We start from the raw sequence: 15,831 nt of genomic DNA on the forward strand, positions 1-15,831 counted from the left end.
GTTTAGGAAACTGTTAATAAGCTAATAAGCACAATTTTTATATTAACTCTCATAAAAAACCTTAATAACAAAAAAAAAAAAAAGTTGGTTTTAGTTCTTAATGCATAATAATCACGCAAGTTTAAATGTGATTAAATTAATTTTTTTGTTCCATCGATAATACTTTACATAGCAACTACACCTAGTAAATCCATTTTTGTTAATAAGATTACAATTAGTCTAAAATCAATCAGCTTAAATCAAGATAAAATCAATTACAGATTGTAGTCAGAAAACCTATCATGCTAATTAGGTGTCTAAGTTGTCGAGAGCTAAATAATCGAGGCTTAATCGAAGGTTTAAAATACAATTAAATCTAACTATTAACAACGAAAACCCTTTCAATTTAACTGACCACAGCTTATTCTGCCAGCAGAGTATACTACGGTTGAATTCTTTATCAGTACTCTAAAAAGTGCTTCCTTATATATAAGGTAAGTATGGGTATTAAGGCCCGGCGAAAATAAGGCCCACTCATCCAAAGTTAGGGAAAAAATAAATTGTGAAACTTTTTTTCGACATTAAAATATTAGAGTTATCTGGTTTTATCACTGGCAGCAAAAAAAAATCAGCATTTCTTTACCGCGCATTCGACAAAGGTGGGCCTTAATACCCATACTTACCTTATATGTATATATATATATATATATGTATATACATAAACACATACACACACAAAGTAACAAAGTATATACTTTGTTATGTTTTTTAGTTTCTTAAACAATCTGAATAGAAAATTTGTATGTTATTTATTTATAATGAATATTTAACTAGAATTCTTTTTGATCTTGTTATTTCAAGCGTATCATAAAAGCTAAAAGTATTTTAAAATAAAGATGTGTTTCTGTTTGTATTTACTATATACGTTATTGTATAGATTTGTAATGAAAATGTTACCATGGTTTTGGAAAAAGTACGGATAAACTACTTCTTCAGTTTTAGTTTATTTTCATTCGCAATTTTTTCAAGTGAAGAGCTGTTTATATCGCCGTTGTAAAATGGCTAACGGCAAAATTCTTCGCTCTTCAGATATTTTAGTTAAAGATTTGCTTTTTTGACAATGTAAACAGCACTTTAGGTAAATAAAGTTCTAAGTTCTTAGAAGTTTGTAATATTTTAATGTAATTTTTAAATTTTCTTTTCACATTTAAGTAAATCAAATTTTGAAATAATAAAACCGTTCAAACTTGTTTGTCACTTTGCAGAATTTAGCACTATTCGTATTTTTTTCTTACTTTACAGAAATTGATCATTCGCAAATCTACATTGTGATACAATTTTTAAAATTTAGTTTCGTCATTGGTTTGGGCCGAGAAAGTGTCCATGACGTAACATGACGTAACTTGTTAACTACTACGATTCTTGAGTAGCGCTAACATTCCGAAGAAAATAACATAAATTTAGATTTTAAAAATTTACTACAAAGCAATTGATACTTTTCAATTTCAACTTTGAAGTAATCCTAATAGCTTTAACTTCAGTTACTAAACTAATTATGCAAGTTTTCAGTTTCTATACTAATTATGCAGCCTTGTTTTTAACTAAATACTTTAAAAAATCAATCGTTCTTTAACTTTAAAAACTTCGAAAAAACTTTAACTAGAAAAAAAAAAATTAAATGAAAAAATGAAAACCTAAAAAAATAGCCCTCTTTTTATTGATAAACCGAATTCCATAACCTAAAAATTTTACTAAAAATAAAAACAATTTTGTTGTTTTAATGAGGCAAAAATTTGTAAAAGTTAAAAGCGTTTTAAACGATTAATTTGACTTTGCGTAAGGAAACTAAGTATTGATATTTTACATCAGTTACTTATATTTGGCTAGTCATCTACTAGAAAACTTTGCCACTGATGCTTTGAATCATCAGTGGTGAGGTTTTTTGTAGATGGCTCAGAAGAAAATCTTCTTTTTTTTGTTGGCTTAAATTGAACTACTTTACCCTAATCTACTATTTTTCCATCTTCTGATTCTCAAAGCTCAATTTTTCCATCTTCTGATTCTCAAAACCATTGGATACTGAGTTCTGTATTGCAAGCTTCAAGTTAGTCGGTGGGTAGGTGGGTTGGTAATCTCGATCGGTGGATTGGTCTGGTTAGTAGATTGAATGTCTCAGACACAGAATGTTTTTTTCTTCTTTGAAACTTGGAATGGAACAAAAATATGTCTGACTTTCGTAATGCAGTTACAAGCTGAAACAAAAGACAATTTCATTTGATCTTCGTCTGGCAATTCTTTGGTGCCAAAGATAGCATTTGCTACGTCATCATTGGATATTTTACAAATAGTGAAGTTGAAACAAGCTAATCTTCTATTTCGATTCACATTTCGATTCGACTTTGGTAAATGGATGACTTGCAATTAATCAAAACCAGCTTGGACAGTTTTATCATTATAAAGATAAAAGTATCCAAGCTGGTAAGTATCCAAGTATCCAAGCTGGTAAGTATCCAAGTATCCAAGCTGGTAAGCATCCAAGTATCCAAGCTGGTAAGCATCCAAGTATCCAAGCTGGTAAGTACCCAAGTATCCAAGCTGGTAAGTATCCAAGTATCCAAGCTGGTAAGTACCCAAGTATCCAAGCTGGTAAGTATCCAAGTATCCATGCTGGCTTTGTAAGTTTACAAAACTTCTATAAGTTTCATTTAATTTCACTTTGAATTCTCTTATCTCTTCTACGTAATTCAAAAACCAATTCAAGTTTTTTTCTTCTTATATTTTCCTGCAACTTTCACATACTACTCCATTCTTTCTCCAACCTTCACATTCTATTCAAACATCTTTTTTTAGGGACACGAAACTTTGAGTTCATAATTTTAGATATTTCCATTTCAAAAAATAAAGAAACCTTGTTTATCTAATCTTCAAATGTTTCTACGTGCATCCTTGTTATAATAGCTTCTTGAATAAATGACTGTTACAATGAATATTTGCTACAGTTTAAAAATATAAACCTTTTGTTGTTAATAAAAAAATATAAAATTATGTTTAATATTATAAGAAACTGAATTCGACTTTTTTGTAAGCAACTTTTTTGGTAAACAATTTCGTCAATTATTATAATAAAAAGGTCCATTCTTGTTAGAAAGAATTAGAAAAGTGAGTAAAACCAATCAAATTCGCAAGTATATTGTGATTCAACAAACCTTAAGAAATTTCTCGTAACGTTTCTTGTAGGTTCTCGTAGATATCATGATCACTCAAATTAATGTACATAAAAAAAATTTACATGAAAAAAAGATTTTTTTCATGTAAATTTTTTTATGAAAAAAGGATTCTTTTCATAAAAATTATATGAATTTTAGATCATATACTTTTTAGTTTACAGTAAAACAAAGAAACTTAGAAAACGCAAGTTAGAATTTTACGTCGAAAACAAAATATAAATGATAACAACAACAATAATAATAATAATAACTAGCAAAAAGCAACCCGTAATACGGGTTATGGTCGGTCTGTTAATTTATGGTGGCTGTTTTCCACATTTTAAAGTTGCGAAACCATTACTAATACCCTTTTAGAAAAACGCCTTCAAATTTAAAAAATTAAACCATCTGTAAAATTAAAATAAAAAGTATGCGGAGGTAAAATAATTTACCAATTATTTAACATTATTTGAGAAATTTAAAACTGACATATGTCATATCAGTGTAGGGCAGAACTATTTTCCTCGACATCACTAAGTTCAAAACAATACGTTTTTAGTTACTGACAGAAAATAATAACACTTCATCATGCTTTAAATTGACGAAAAAAGCTAAATTTTTGTTATATTTTTTATAACATGAACTTTAATTAATGAGAGTAATATAAAGCGAACGTTATTTATACATGAATTATTAATTTTTTGGTATCCCCTTGATACATGTTTCTTTAAAAAAGGAAATTGTCTTTAAAACGTTAAATGCACACAACTAAATAAATTAATTAAAAATAACTGAACATTTGACCATCACTATTTGTGGCACTAATCTGACCATTTTTATATATGGCCTCTTTGTTTCAGTTTTTAATAAACGGTAATTTGCTACCATTTACTAAAAATTCCTTTTGTTACTCGAAATTTAATTATCTTAAATATTTTGACACTAATAAAGGACCTCCCTTCCCCGTTTTTGCCTTAATGGTGGTCAGGAGAATAGAGCTATTTTTATTAAGAGTAATCAAGTTTTTGATGAAGACCTTTCACCAGAATAATAAAATGTGAAACAATGATTTAAAAATTTAACAAATATAAGAATTTTTTCTTTCCTCAAAATTAAGCTAATTAATTAGTTAAATACCTTATAAAATTTAAGTAACTCGATATTTGACAAATGCGCTAAACTACAATATTCACCCCCCGTTTAAAAAGATCCCCTAGGTTACGTACAACAAATATTATTAGGCATAAAATAGAGAAAATTAAAAAAAACTTGAACTAATTGCATCTATTTATATCATTTTAACTGACAAAAATTTACAATAAAAGGTAATCAGGTTTTCTTTTTATAAATCGTATAAATGCGTCAATCGTAAATCTTAAAGAAAAAAAAAAACCACATAAAAAATGAAAATCGATTTACCTATTTATAGTAACCTATTTTGACGTGGCAGTTAATATAAACATTTATCGAAAATGTAACTATAAAATCTGTTTCGAAGTGCAAAGGATTAACAATACTAAAATAAATTAAAAAAAAAAAAAAAATCAAATTAAAATATAAACTGCATTTTTAGCATAATGTTGGCTTTTAGTAAATAAATAAAAGCAGTAATTTCCAATAATGAAACTACCTATTATTCATTTTTAACAATAGACACCAACGTGAAGATAAGCCAAGCAGTTTATCAACACAAAACATCACAACAATAACACATAACAATAGAATATTTACACCCTTGATCCTAAAATCCAGCGAAAATAACAAACCAAATTAAAATATGAAAGGCAAAAGTAGAAAACCAATTTAAAGTTAACTATATATTTATCTTTTTACTAAACATATAACTACATAAAAGTATATTTGTTTTTATATTCAATATTAGTTATTCAATTACTTCAAATTTAGGACATGAAAACACCCTAGATTTAAAGATCAAGGTTGCATACTCTCCCATACACATTACGCTAAACATTAACAGACATTATTGTGTTTCCAGAATAATTAAAAAAGGCGAGACAACACAACCTAGCTCTAAAGCAGTAAAACCGCCTGACACTAAATGCTGCCAAGTCACACCTCTGCTATAAGTACACCGCTTGGCTGGCAAGGTTATCAATCTTGCTCAATATAATGCCAACTCACACCACTTTGAAAACATGGAAACAACATAATTTAAACATATATACAGCTGTAAACAAATATGGTTTCATATAACACATATAAACATATTAAATGACAGGTATATTTATCAAAAACTATGAAAAAAATATTAAAGTAATAAAAAAAATATAACATTATTCGTGTAACACTTTTCACCTACCATATCTTGAATGAGATGTTTATCAATTTTGAAAAACAAACTATTAAATGCCCTAGTTCTTGAACATGCAACATATAGTTGACCATGAGAGAAACACGGTTTTTTGAGATCAAATGTTTGACCTTGACTTTTATTAGTTGTCATTGAATAAGCCAATCTGACAGGAAACTGATGCCGTTTCAGAACAAAAGGTAAATTATTTTGAAGAGCACAAACTTTCATTCGAGTACCATTACATAACCCAGCTTTGAGATCTAAATTTCTAAGTAGCATAATTACACAACCAATTTTCAATTTTAAACAATGAGCTGGCATACCTGAAGGAGTTAAGCTGTTCAAAAACTCAACAGGAAAATTATCTCTTTCATTAAGGTCATCAGTATCAATTTGATCAGCACTTAAATAAATTTTGACCTCACCCGGCAGACATTCAAGCACTTCTTCATTGATAATGAATCAACATTAGTTGGTGTTAAAATCACGCGTTTAGAATAATCATTTTGATCAGCATCTCCAAAAATCTTTTCAACAACTGATTCATTTTCTCTAATAATGCACTGATTTGGTATTTTAATGCATCCTTTAAAAGGATCCTCCTCTTTGACAGGTATTGTTCCATTCCCAAGTTTTAGAAGCAATTGGGAATATTCACCTTCCCCATCTTGTACTCTCATATTTTCAGTTAATGCAAACTTCTGCACCCATTGCCAAAGCAAAGAACATTTTATACACAATTCTACTATTTCAGTTGGTTGTGTTTATACACAATTCTACTATATCAGTTGTTGAACATTTTCATCAAAATTTTCTAGATTTAAGCCAATAAACTCATCAATAACAGGCAGATTGTAATCAGTCAGCATTTTACCACTGATTAATAATCTTTTCAATTTGATGAAGAGTGGCTTGTTCAGCTATTAGAAGTGGGACTGAGTGGTAAATGAAATCTTCTATCATAAAAAATTTGTATGTATTCCAGAGGTGTAAAGGATTGTCAGATTCACAAAAGGTCAAAATAATTGAAAACAACTGTCTAATTTGCTTTGGCATACGTGTTAAAACCGCCTCAGAAAGAATATTCTGCCATTCAGTGTCATCTTGCAACAGACCTTTCAAAACTCAAGCTTCACGAAACGTTTCAAGGACAATACCATTAACAGTATGCACATCCTCCCAAGATGTTGCTCCTTTTGCTTGCAAAAGTAACAGTCTAAGAAAAAACAATTCTCCAGTTGGATTAACTTTATACATTCTTACTATCACCTTATTACCACCCCTTTGTCTAACCTTCCATTTACAATGTTTATCATTAAATATAAAGTGAAAAGGAATGTCTACATACGAATAGCAATGTGCTCTTTCATTTTCAGTATTTAACTTAAACCATGCCGTTAGGTGCCTATCATGTTTAGCTGCACGATCTAAAGCCATTTGTTCTGCTCCTTCTCTAAAATACACTAATTGATTTTCAGGTAGATGTTTACCAAGTCACAGCACTCTGAAAACACGGAAACAACATAATATAAACATATGTACCAACTATAAACACAATAAATGTGCTTAAATATGTATATAAGGTTAAATATATTCCTTATATACATATTTAAACACATTTTTAAAACAATTATATAACACATATTAACACATACACAAACAGTAAAAAAACACTTTACATTATTATAAAAACATTATTATAAAAACACATTGATAAAACAACTATAAAGCACTTATTACCACATACACATACATATCAAAAAAGCATATATGCAAACAATAAAAGTGTGCAAACAAAAATTTTAAAAATGATGCGAGAAAATTTAAAAAGATACAAAATATATATTTACAAACAATACTCTTTACCTTATTTTTTTTCTTCATAAGAACTGTAATCCTCATAACAAAATTTAACCTTTTCATACAATAACATGTGACATGCCATGTCAGTGTTGGCACAAAAGTTTAATTTACTTTTCTAAATTTTCTAAAAAAGAACAAAAATAGTTAATAGCATCACAGAAATTTCAATGTAGTAATAACCATTTTATGGAAATAGCATTAGTATAACTTTAAATAACATACATACCCCTATTTTCCTACTAAAATATAAGATAATAAAAACAAAACTGCAAAAAGAAAAACTAAAACAAACAAAATATAAACGATTTAAAAAATTAAAATCCTTTCTACTTTATCTAATAAAAATTGAAATCCTTTCTACTTTATCTAATTAAAATTTAAATCCTTTCTACTTTATCTAATAAAAATGTATGTATAACTATTTTATATACTTACTTCAATTATAAGATGATCTTAACGATTGTTATTTATCTTCATATGATTCTTTATGTAATATATCTAAACTAATAATTAGATTCCAAAAGGAAGAAAGTTTTAACTCGCTTCATGGATCTTTCTCCAATGGCCGCGTGCATTTTAAGAACGCGCTCTTTCAAAGCCTAGTAACTAATGACGAAACGGCGACATTAAACATTAAACATTAAACATTAATTTCTGTAGGAATTATATTATGATAATAATGATAATAATAATAGTAATAATAATAATAATAATAACAATGATGATAATAATAATAATAATAACAACAATAACAATAATAATAATAATAATAATAATAATAAACTTTTTCAATGTTTATTTTATCAATATAAGTTTTTTTTATCGCTGATGTGTTATCATTATAGTTATATATGGTAAAAATAATTGGAAATAGTTTAAAAAATCATTTTTTAAACAGCACTTTAGCAACCTGACCCTGTTGTAACTAGCCCCAGTCTCGCTCAGCCACACTACTTTGCTGACCATATTTTTATTTTCATTCCAGGAGTAATAGCCCTTCCTATTTATCATTCAAAGAACAAAGTTGATTAAAACTATACTTATATCTTTGTTCTAGTTCCATTTTCACAGTTCCATTTAACGGATGCTTCTTTCGATGGCACTTCTAAGCTCAAAAAATGCAATTATTTTATAGTAATAAACTTGCGTCCTCGGTGCGGCGTTTGGGATATTAATTTGAGTAAACTGTAATACCAACTATTTAAAATTGTGACCTGAGTCACTGACAATAAGGAAGTTTTTCTATAAAACAGATGCTTTTTTTGAGAATTTTCAACTTTTTTTATGGAAGCAGGAGAGGTAAGAGCATAAGAACTCCAGCAATTCTTCATCAAAACAATAAACATTACCACAATTGTTATATTCAAATACATAAATATCGTAAAAATATACATTTGGTGCGCATTATTTGTAGAATTGCAAAGCAATCATTACTAAATATATTGTAACTCGTTGATACAAGAATTTTATTAAATCCCCTTGACATAATGGTAAGCATGGAATTCTCGAAACTATTTTTGTTTCGATACGTTACGAAACGAGACTCGTAACGGAACTCTTCTCGAAATGTTTTTGAGTTACGAGAGTAAAGTTTTTAAACTTTCGAGAAATTTATTTCGATCGGGTCCCGGTTGTTACGAGAATCATTACGAGAACGGTTTCGAGTTTCTCGTAATGATTCTCGTAACAACCGAAACTCATTTTTCCCAAATTTTCATTTTCTCATTACGAGAATTATTTGTGTTTCGGGATATTTCGGGATATTTCGAGTTATTTCGAGTTCCCAAAATGATTTGCAAAAAATTTGATTAACCAGTTAATCAGTTGAAGTACGCATTTTTAGGACATTTGACGAGCGCGACAGCTGAATTTTGTTTTCTTTTTTTAAAAAACACAATTAAAGGTTGAAAATATCAATTTAAAGTCTTTTATTATATTACTTATCAAGACTAGGGTTAGGACTATTGTAATTGTAATTGTAAAAATTAAATACAATTACACATTACAATACAATAAAATTGTATCGTAATATTACAGAAGATTAATTCTTCTGCGGCTGAAAATTCAGCCACTTATAGACTAAAAATTGCTTCTGCGGCTGAAAATTAACGCATGCGCAAGTATTCATATTAATTTACTTCATTTTCTTAACTTAAATATCATTGTGAGATATCTTTTAGGAATTTGAAGAGAATTTGAAGATAATTTAAAAAATACAATGAGCGACCTATCGATTGGAAAATCTTTTGAGAATTTAGTTTTTTTTTGATGTTATCATTTATTTGTCATCTCGATGTAACTTTGCGCATGCGTTAATTTTCAGCCGCAGAAGCAATTTTTAGTCTATAAGTGGCTGAATTTTCAGCCGCAGAAGACTCAAGCATTACAGAAACAATAACAAAATTTTACTTTAGTAATGTATTGTTGTGATGAAAAACAATTACAATAAGTATTGTATTGTTTTTCTTCTAACAATACAATAAAATTCGAGAACTATTGTATTGTTTTAATGAAATAAAATTACAATAACTATTGTATTGTTTTAATGAAAACAATTACAATAACTATTGTAGTGTATTACTTTACATTAAAGTAGAAAAGCTAACGTATTTTAACGTATTTATATTCATCTCTTAACGTATTTATATTCATCAGTTTTTTGTTAATTTTTTAAAAAGTAAATGTACTATGTATAATTTAAATAATGTATTTTTTTAAAATTTTATTAGACTGTTTCAATGGTCGAGCGGTCTGAGGCATATGTCCCGTTATTAGAAAGTCGTGAGTTCGATCCCGAACAATCTATGACGTTTCGCGATTTGACTATTTCTTTAACTTCATCACTTCTTCAAACTACGTCACATTGCAAAAGCAAACCATCCTCAAAGCAAATTATGACCATTGAAAATTTTTTATTAATATTTTTTTCATTTTCTCGATATGTATCGAAATTCAGCTGTTGCGCTCGTCAAATGTCCTAAAAATGCGTACTTCAACTGATTAACTGGTTAATCAAATTTTTTGCAAATCATTTTGGGAACTCGAAATAACTCGAAATATCCCGAAATATCCCGAAACACAAATAATTCTCGTAATGAGAAAATGAAAATTTGGGAAAAATGAGTTTCGGTTGTTACGAGAATCATTACGAGAAACTCGAAACCGTTCTCGTAATGATTCTCGTAACAACCGGGAATTTCCCGTAACGTAACCGAAATGTTACGAGAAATTAGTTGATTTTTCGAAATCGCTCTCGTAACTGATCGAAACCTCTCGTATCGTAACGTAACAATTTTCTCGATTGATTTTTCCCGAAACGTTTCGAGAATCCCTAGCTTACATAATGGTAGCGGTGTGACGCTTTTAAACTGCAATTACGTTATTAAACTATAACCGCAATGTTAGAATTTAATAACGTAATTTGAACTTTACGTTAAAGTGTGTTAAAAGCATAACAAACAGTATTTTATCGAATTTTTTAATTCAAGAAGAAGTAAATTTAATTACATTCGTTACTTCAACAAAAATGAAAGTAACCGACCTTTTAGAGAGCAGCTTCTCTAACACAACGTTATCATTGCAGTGCCTGAACTCCTCAACACTTGAAATTCTGTAATTTCTGTAAATACGATTTATTTAAATACGATTTATTGTGAAATTGCGCAAAAATATCGTACGATAATGTGTAAATCTCGAAATATATCGGAGAGTGCGTGAAATTCTCCCCATCGGCCTCGGACTACATCGCACCTCCGATGTGATACCATTCCTCACCATAGCATCACATCGGAGTCACCTTTATAAACTATTTCTCATATCGGAATTTACGCATTTACGCAATTTCCGATGGCGGGATGCTCTCCATGTGGTAGGTTTAAAGCCAGTCAAGATGTAGGCATGTTTTCATTAGGTACGTTACAAAACAACATTTCCACAGTTTTCACTAATTTAATAGCTATGTGAAATCACGACTTTTACTATGCATGAATTCATCATTTCGTCTGCATGTGTTGATCACCATGGTGAAGAAGTGAATTAAACATTTAAGCAAATTTGAACTTTTGTTATGAATTGTACGTTATGTTCACACTTTTGTTATGAATTCTGCGATACGGTCTCACTTCTGCTATGAATTGTACGTTACGGTTATACGTTATATACACAAGTCTCGAGTGTGTATTTTGTTTTGTTAACATCTAAACCTGGATCAAGTTAATATTCTATTTAAACCTAAATATCTATGCCAAATATGAAAGTCGCAAAATCCTTTAGAGTTGTACACTTAACTATATTATAATTATTACTTAGATTCAAAAAAATATATAGAAGTCATTAAATAAAACTCATCGAGTTAGTTTATTTACAACTAAAATAAACTTTACACCTTATAATCATTTAATTTCCAAAGAATTTATAAATTTTAAAAATAATTTTCAAGTACTCTTCACCTACTATTACATACTAATATAAATATAAACATTAGAACCTTTTTTTTCCTTTTTATTTCTTCAACATTATTTATTAATTGACTAAAAACTCAAGCTAGAAAATGCACAGACATCATAAATGCATTAAGGGTTGTAATTCATAATATAATAAACTTTTTGTTGATAAAATTTTTTAAAAATTTTGATGAAAGTAAAAGAAGAAAAATTATAAACAAACTTTTGCTAATAAACACAAATAATTTCATCCACATTCAATGCCAAATTTATCAAAACTTCGAAGAATAATTCCCAAATTTAGGTGTATTGTACCCATGGCAGTGGTAGTAAGCTTATACCTGTCAGCACCTGAATAAATTATGTCAGAGTTGCGAAGAATAGGTCCTCCACTGACAAAGTAGGAGCGTAAACGCTGTTTCCAGTCTCCAACAGGTTTCCATGTAACACACTTCATTTTATGATGACCTGTTTTAAGAAAGTTAAAATAAGAATGAATAACACAATATATTGAACAACAGCTTTTTGGGGGCATACAGTTGAACATTGAAGAGGGCCTCAGCTACCCTTCAACAGTCCTTCTTGTATAGAGTATTGCTTTATGGATTTTTTTAGATAAATATTTGACATCCCTTCCTATTTGACTTTGGCATGTACTTTATAAATGGTCACTAAGACAAACTTAGGATACATAAAAAATATAAAAGAAAACGAAAAGAAAGTTCTAAATATATCTGATGAGCTTTATCAATAATGAACTTTACCATTTACTTTTCTCAAAAATGATACAATTGTTTATTTTGTTTAAAGAAATCAAATCTGTTGCTTATGGTAGGTGGTGAGCTATCAAAAATAAAATTTTATAGGCCTTTTTTATTGGAGAGAGAAAAATAGCAAAATAAATAGCAAACAAAATTTTAAATGTCAATGAATAAAAATTTTTAAAAAGTTTTTATGAGGAAATTTTAAACATAGTAGTTATATTGTAAATTTAAAAACTTGAAAAAGATCTTATTCTTGACACATTTTATTCTCTTTTATATGAGAAAATTTAAAACTACGACTATCTAAAAATCAATTGAAAAATTCAAAATTTTATTTTTGTAAATTTAAGAAACTTTTATATTTTAACCAAACCTTGCAATCATATAAATCATCAATTTCAGGTCGTATTTTAAACAAATATTTGATACTTCATAATGGATTTAGCCAAAAAAGAATTTATAATAGTCAATCAACTACAATAAGGGTGAGAAAAATAGACTAAACTGTTTATCTATCATTATTTTAGATAAAAATGCCTTTTTTTTTTAATACCTAAAAATCTCTAAATCAAGTCAAATGAAACATATCAACTGCATTTAGATAACTAAAATTAATCTAACTTCAGAAGTTTAGTTTATTTGCAGCTTTAAATAAATAACCGCCTTTAATATAACCATCATTTGATTTAAAAAAACATAGGAAAGAGGTAAGGATCTAATAAAATTGTTTTGTTATTAAAAACTGACATTTGCAGTTATTTATAACTTTCACAGACTATTAAAGCTTAAACCTGGAGATGTAGGCACATGACAGAATCCATAACCATAAATTTCATTTCGTCCAAAATTATCTTGATGCCACACTTCAAAATGCAGTTTAGGCCAACCTTTTAAACCTTTGGTAGCGAAATGCAAATCAATTGGATGAGACCAAACAGCATATTCTCCACTTTCTGGATTGTCAACTTGAGTCTGGCCTTCACTAACTCCAGATAGAAGTTTCCATGACCCCTCTACATGGACAGACCATTTGCAATAAAGACTATGGGTAGGAAATCCACTACCTCCATTAAGCTCTCCAATTACATGAAGCTCAGCCATGATTTTAACACTTCATACCACCAAACATAGATTAGCAAACATTAGATTATGCTAATAAAAAATGTAAAACAAAATCTTAGCTATCTATTAAAGGTTAAAGAAGAAAGTTTTTATTAGCAGTAAAGCAAAGCCAGAATGACAAACAGAATTTTTAAATGTAATTAAAAACTGTTTTGATTTTTACTAAGTTTTAAAAAGATAGTGTAAAAATATTTTTACCTAGCAAAACTATTCCACTATGCAATTAACTAACAATAGTATCTTTTTTTATAGCTAAAATTGTTTAAACCTCAAACTTATCCCACATTTTAGATCAGATAAGAAAAGATAGTAAAAAAAAAATAACATAGATACCTAATTTCTTAACACCCAATGACGATAACATTATAATGTAACTATGACAAAATTTGCCAGCATATCACCATTAACTTTATTTAATTCCTTATTTGTTTTAGTTAAAATGAAAAAAATTATTATTATGTTTGATGGAGAACAATGACCTTTTCCAATTGTTATTTTATTAAAAGAACAGAGATAACTGTTATAAAATATTAGTGTTAAGCAGACCACCAAAAAAAATATTTTTACACTTTTCATCGGATAGTCACACCACCAACCATATAACGTAACACATTTGATGAAATTCTGACCTTTAAAAAGGAATTTGTTACCTTTAATGTTTTTGAATTTTTTCAGACGCGCCAATATATTCGGACCATGGAGAACTCACACATTAAATTTTCATTTATTCCGAATTGGGATACGGCAATGGGGGAAAGCATAGATACAATTGATCAATTTTTTAACCAATGAATATAATTGAAATAATCAAAGTAATTAAAAAAAAAAAAAAAAAAAGACAATATACAAAGAAAAAACTTTTTTTCTAATTAAAATTTGTTTTAAACTAATGTCATATGAATCATTAAACTTATGCCATATGTTTATTATAACCTGACACGATAGCAATTGTTGGATGAGAATAAATATCTTTTAACACTTGAAGCCCTAAGGTGGATCAATTGATCCAAACACGGCTTTGACATTTTGCCGAAGTTATATTATTAATATTGAAAAATTGATAGATTATAACTTATTTTGATATTATTTACTGAAAAAGGAATAAACTATATAGCACATTAAGAGATGTACGTTAAGTTGCGATTAAGCTGGATTGATCAATCTACTTTAGGGTTTATAGACATATAAAAACGATTGAACTCATAGAATAAATAAAAATCATTGGATAAAGTTGCAAAAAATCATTGAAGAAATTGAGAACGTTCAGCTCTAACTTATAGTCAATCAGTTACGTCTACTTAAAATGAAATTCTGCCTAACAAGTTTTTTTCCTTATTATGATGCAAATAAAGACATATGAGAAGTATTTTCTGTGTACAACTTTCACACTTTTTAATAAAATGAAGGATGTTCATTCTAACAAAAAGCGTAGAAGAATAAGGGGAAAATTGTATGACAGTGTACCGAAAGCTTATTTAAATAAACGTGAAAATGCTTGAAGCATTTTGAAGAGTCTCTGATGATGAGGATGATGATGATGATGATGATGATGATGATGATGATGATGATGATGATGATGATGATGATGATGATGATGATGATGATGATGATGATGATGATGATGATGATGATGATGATGATGATGATGATTAGGTTTTGGTTAACAGAGACCATAAAAAATAAAAGGCCGTTGTTGAATTTTGCTTTTGTACGTGAGGCAAAAGATATTGTATACGTTCAGCTCATACAATGTAAATATACACATGCTTTTAAAAGGGGGTTTGCTTTTTCTTTTTAAACTTTAAAGTTAATCAACCTTACAGTATGCTTGTTTGCTTTTATATACGCAACTCTAAGCGATGATTCCATAGCTCAAATACTTTGGATAAATTTATTATTAAAAGTAGACTCTAGCTTTTACAGTTGTGGTTTATTTAAAACAAATTGTGACTAGTTAAGTAAGCCTCCACCTTTTGGTACTTTTTTACCAAAGGAGGAGATTATATCAATTCCATACTTTCATCAATATTTAAGGCAATAAAATTTGTCACATATCACAACTGGTTTCAGTACTTTAAGTAAATCTTCATGATCTGTATTTCATAGCCTAAGCAAGTAATTTCATAGACTAAGCAAGTAAT

The 15,831-nt window shown here is 28.7% G+C and overlaps 2 protein-coding genes across 8 annotated transcripts; both read right to left on the minus strand.

Moving 5' to 3' along the window:
• Positions 1 to 4,138: 4,138 nt before the first annotated feature.
• LOC149887085 (ATP-dependent DNA helicase PIF1-like) lies at positions 4,139 to 8,033 on the minus strand. 5 transcript variants are annotated; one of them, XM_090091726.1, is made up of 5 exons: positions 7,798 to 8,033; positions 7,366 to 7,486; positions 6,848 to 7,003; positions 5,506 to 6,715; positions 4,139 to 4,701 (listed from the first exon to the last, which is right to left on the minus strand). In XM_090091726.1, exons 4-5 carry the CDS (start codon positions 5,818 to 5,820, stop codon positions 4,693 to 4,695), a joined length of 324 nt encoding a protein of 107 aa, XP_089947852.1. In that variant the 5' UTR covers positions 5,821 to 6,715; positions 6,848 to 7,003; positions 7,366 to 7,486; positions 7,798 to 8,033; the 3' UTR covers positions 4,139 to 4,692. The 5 variants fall into 5 exon arrangements, 3 of the variants coding, with proteins under 3 accessions (XP_089947852.1, XP_089947850.1, XP_089947849.1); XM_090091724.1 differs by having other exon boundaries at positions 4,140 to 4,559; positions 5,506 to 7,003; XM_090091723.1 differs by having other exon boundaries at positions 4,569 to 5,331; positions 5,506 to 7,003.
• Positions 8,034 to 11,701: 3,668 nt separating this feature from the next.
• Positions 11,702 to 14,401, minus strand: LOC145190007 (B9 domain-containing protein 2-like). Of its 3 annotated transcripts, none has more exons than XM_090091890.1 (3): positions 14,341 to 14,401; positions 13,360 to 13,720; positions 11,702 to 12,272 (listed from the first exon to the last, which is right to left on the minus strand). In XM_090091890.1, exons 2-3 carry the CDS (start codon positions 13,667 to 13,669, stop codon positions 12,052 to 12,054), a joined length of 531 nt encoding a protein of 176 aa, XP_089948016.1. In that variant the 5' UTR covers positions 13,670 to 13,720; positions 14,341 to 14,401; the 3' UTR covers positions 11,702 to 12,051. The 3 variants fall into 3 exon arrangements, with proteins under 3 accessions (XP_089948016.1, XP_089948014.1, XP_089948015.1); XM_090091888.1 differs by having other exon boundaries at positions 14,024 to 14,367; XM_090091889.1 differs by lacking the exon at positions 14,341 to 14,401 and adding an exon at positions 13,889 to 14,009.
• Between the last annotated feature and the right edge of the window lie 1,430 nt (positions 14,402 to 15,831).

Source organism: Hydra viridissima, unplaced genomic scaffold (genome assembly GCF_058129835.1).
Source record: "Hydra viridissima isolate aposymbiotic clone 2 unplaced genomic scaffold, HvirCarnegie_v1 scaffold_6, whole genome shotgun sequence".
Lineage (NCBI taxonomy): Eukaryota > Metazoa > Cnidaria > Hydrozoa > Anthoathecata > Hydridae > Hydra > Hydra viridissima.